General features: G+C 41.3%; 1 protein-coding gene across 1 annotated transcript; it reads right to left on the minus strand.

Annotated features, from left to right (window-relative positions):
- Nucleotides 1-288: 288 nt before the first annotated feature.
- LOC113757408 lies at nucleotides 289-2,847 on the minus strand. Its single transcript, XM_027300716.1, has 3 exons — nucleotides 2,481-2,847; nucleotides 1,338-2,321; nucleotides 289-1,016 (listed from the first exon to the last, which is right to left on the minus strand). The coding sequence occupies exons 1-3, from the start codon at nucleotides 2,845-2,847 to the stop codon at nucleotides 289-291; spliced, it is 2,079 nt and encodes a 692-aa protein (XP_027156517.1).
- Between the last annotated feature and the right edge of the window lie 271 nt (nucleotides 2,848-3,118).

Raw genomic sequence — 3,118 nt, forward strand, 5'->3', positions numbered from 1 at the left:
TGGCTTTAATCTTTGCCGGGTCTATCTCGATACCCTTCTTACTGACAATGAATCCCAACAACTTTCCGGCAGGGGCCCCGAATGCACACTTTGCAGGGTTTAGTTTCAAATCATATCTTCTCAATCTTTCGAATAACCTTTCCAAATCAATCAGATGATCCTCCGCTCTCTTGGATTTGATGATGATGTCGTCCACATAAACCTCTATCTCCTTATGAATCATATCATGGAACAGGGTGGTCATGGTCCTTTGGTAAGTGGCTCCGGCATTTTTCAATCCAAATGGCATTACTCGGTAGCAAAAAGTCCCCCATGGCGTGATAAAAACAGTTTTCTCCCTATTTTCTCCCTATCTTCCTCTGCCATTAAAATCTGGTGATATCCGGCAAAGCAATCAGCAAAAGATTCGATTTCATGTCCTACGGTATTGTCCAGAAGAATATGAATGTTCGACAACGGAAAATCATCTTTCGGGCTGGCTTTATTAAGATCCCTATAATTGACACAGACTCGTACTTCTCCACTTTTCTTTGGAACAGGTACAGGGTTTGAAAGCCAAATGGGATAATGAGACACCATAATGATTCTAGCATTGAGCTGCTTCTCGATTTGCTCCTTAATTTTGAGCCTCATGTCTGGCTTAAACTTGCGAGGTTTTTGTTTTACTGGTGGAAAATTCGGATCGGTTGGCAATCGATGGACCACTATATCTGTTGAAATTCCAGGCATGTCATTATAGGACCAGGCAAACACATCTTGAAACATGGTAAAAAACTCAATCATTTCTTTTCTCTGTTTCTTATTCAAATGAATGCTAATTTTTATCTCCTTAACCTCAGTCTCAGTGCCAATATTAACAACCTCTGTATCTTCTAAGTTCGGTTTGGATTTCTCCTCATATTGTTCAAGATCCTTTAATAAAGACTCAGATCCTTCCTCGTTATCGCTCTCATCTCGAATTTCGGATTCCAAAATTTCAAATTCGTGTGGGATATCGAGACCACAATCATCAAATTCTAGAATAGTGATATCCAAAGGGTCAATGTGTTTTATTTTTGGCCATCTGAAAAAGAATAAAATAAATACAATAGTAAGTAAGTTAAAACAATTTGGACAATAAACACTGTGCATTTCATTGAAATTCAAAGTAAAGGATAACATCATGACATGCTACTTAACAAGAAATTTAATGCAAGGCTTGCATTGGAAAACATTTGATTAAAAAATATTTACAAACTTGAAAGACAAAAGATAAGTAGTATGAACGATTTGTCTCATGTCGACCAAAGGCAATCCCCTAATTTACCGAAATTCCCTGCAGGAGGGAAGGAGATCACTGGTCCAGTTCTTCATTGCTTCAATAGGCACCTCTGGAAATCCTGGGTCCTCCAACGGGTCCCCTTCAGAAATAACCCCCACAAATAGCTCAGATAATCCAACCTCCACTTCCTCGATCGGGTCTACCTCAGATCTAATCACCTCTGATGGGTAAGGAAAAGTACAGTACAACAGTGGGATGCTCATGATAAGTTGCTTCCCTTCCTTCTCCGCCCTTTTGCGATCCGACATTTCTTTCTTATCTCTGACAGTAGGTTGAAAACCTAATCCAGAGGTGTTCTTCTTTCCTTGAAGTTCTATTGGCTCCAAGACCCCTTGTAGGTTGCGCCCAAGACCCTTACCTATTTCATAACCTCCTCGAATCAGCTCTTTGGCCATCATAACGCTGGCTTCAGGTAAATTCATTTCCACTACCGCCTTGTCCTTGGATGCCCTACCCACAGAAACAATGTCAGCTACAAGGTGAGAGGAAACCAGAGCTTTTCTATCGCCATAATCTTCCGATGCAGGATTGATGATCATAGTGCAGTCTTCCTCAGCAAATATCATAATCAACTGGCCATTCACCACAAATCTCAACATTTGATGGAGTGAAGAAGGTATAGCGCCTGAAGTATGAATCCAAGGCCGTCCGAGAAGAACATTATAAACACTTGAGAAGTCCATGACTTGGCACATAACTTGAAACTGGGCAGGTCCGATTTCCCGCACCAAATCCACTTCCCCCATTGATTCCCTTTTTGCGCCATCAAATCCTCTCACCACAATGGCAGATGGCCGAAGTTTAGCTTCCTGAAATCCCAACTTAACCAAAGTGTTCCAAGGACAGTTATTAAGAGTAGATCCATTGTCTATCAAGACCCTTGGCAATAACTTCCCATTACAACGGACTGAGATATACAATGCTTTATTGTGTCCAATCCCATCCGAAGTCAAATCTTCATCAGAAAAAGAAATTTGATTTGAAGCCAAAACATGTTCGACTACATGAGTGAATTTATCCACAGGAATATTCTTAGGCACTTAAGCCTCAGTTAGGACCTTGAGTAAAGCTTCTCGATGAAGTTCCGAGGTTAGAAGCAAATTCAATATAGAAACTTGAGCGGGTATCTTGTCCAATTGCTCGACCACCTTATACTCACTTTTCTTCAGCATCTTAAGGAAATTGAAGGCCTCTTCATCAGTCACAGTTGGTCTTGTTGGAACAGCATTTTCTTTCGCTTTTGAGGGCTCATCAACTGCGGGTTCCCCTATGATTCTTCCAGATCTAGTAATGGCGTCCACTTCCTTTCTGGACACCTTTTCTCCTCCAATTAATAGCGTGGGCTCGCTATAATTCCACGGGACCTCTTGTAGATTAAGAATAGGAGGTTGCTCAGGCAATTCAAGTACCACCAGCTCTGAAGGCTCACATTCGAAAGGTATCATTTCCAAAATAAATGGATCGGTATTTTCCTTGACTTCATAGGCTTCCTTCTCCAGTATGAATGGTTCTCCGATGACTCCCATTATCTCGGCTTCGTCCACAATGAATTATGTAGGTTCCTCAATCTCTTCATTAATAGTAATAACTCCCATGGTGTCCTTGTGTGTAGGAAGAGGATTTTTGCTAACATTTGGACCTTGTTCGTCCCTCCTCCTTAGGACTATGTCTCCGGATTCAATCATGTCTTGAATTTTATGCTTAAGCGCCCAACAATTGGCAGTTGAATGTCCAGGGGCTCCTGAATGGTAGGTACAAAATGATTGAGGATCGTAACCAATGGGAAATCCTTTGGAA

Source organism: Coffea eugenioides, unplaced genomic scaffold, assembly GCF_003713205.1.
Source record: "Coffea eugenioides isolate CCC68of unplaced genomic scaffold, Ceug_1.0 ScVebR1_3061;HRSCAF=4202, whole genome shotgun sequence".
Classification (NCBI taxonomy): Eukaryota; Viridiplantae; Streptophyta; class Magnoliopsida; order Gentianales; family Rubiaceae; genus Coffea; species Coffea eugenioides.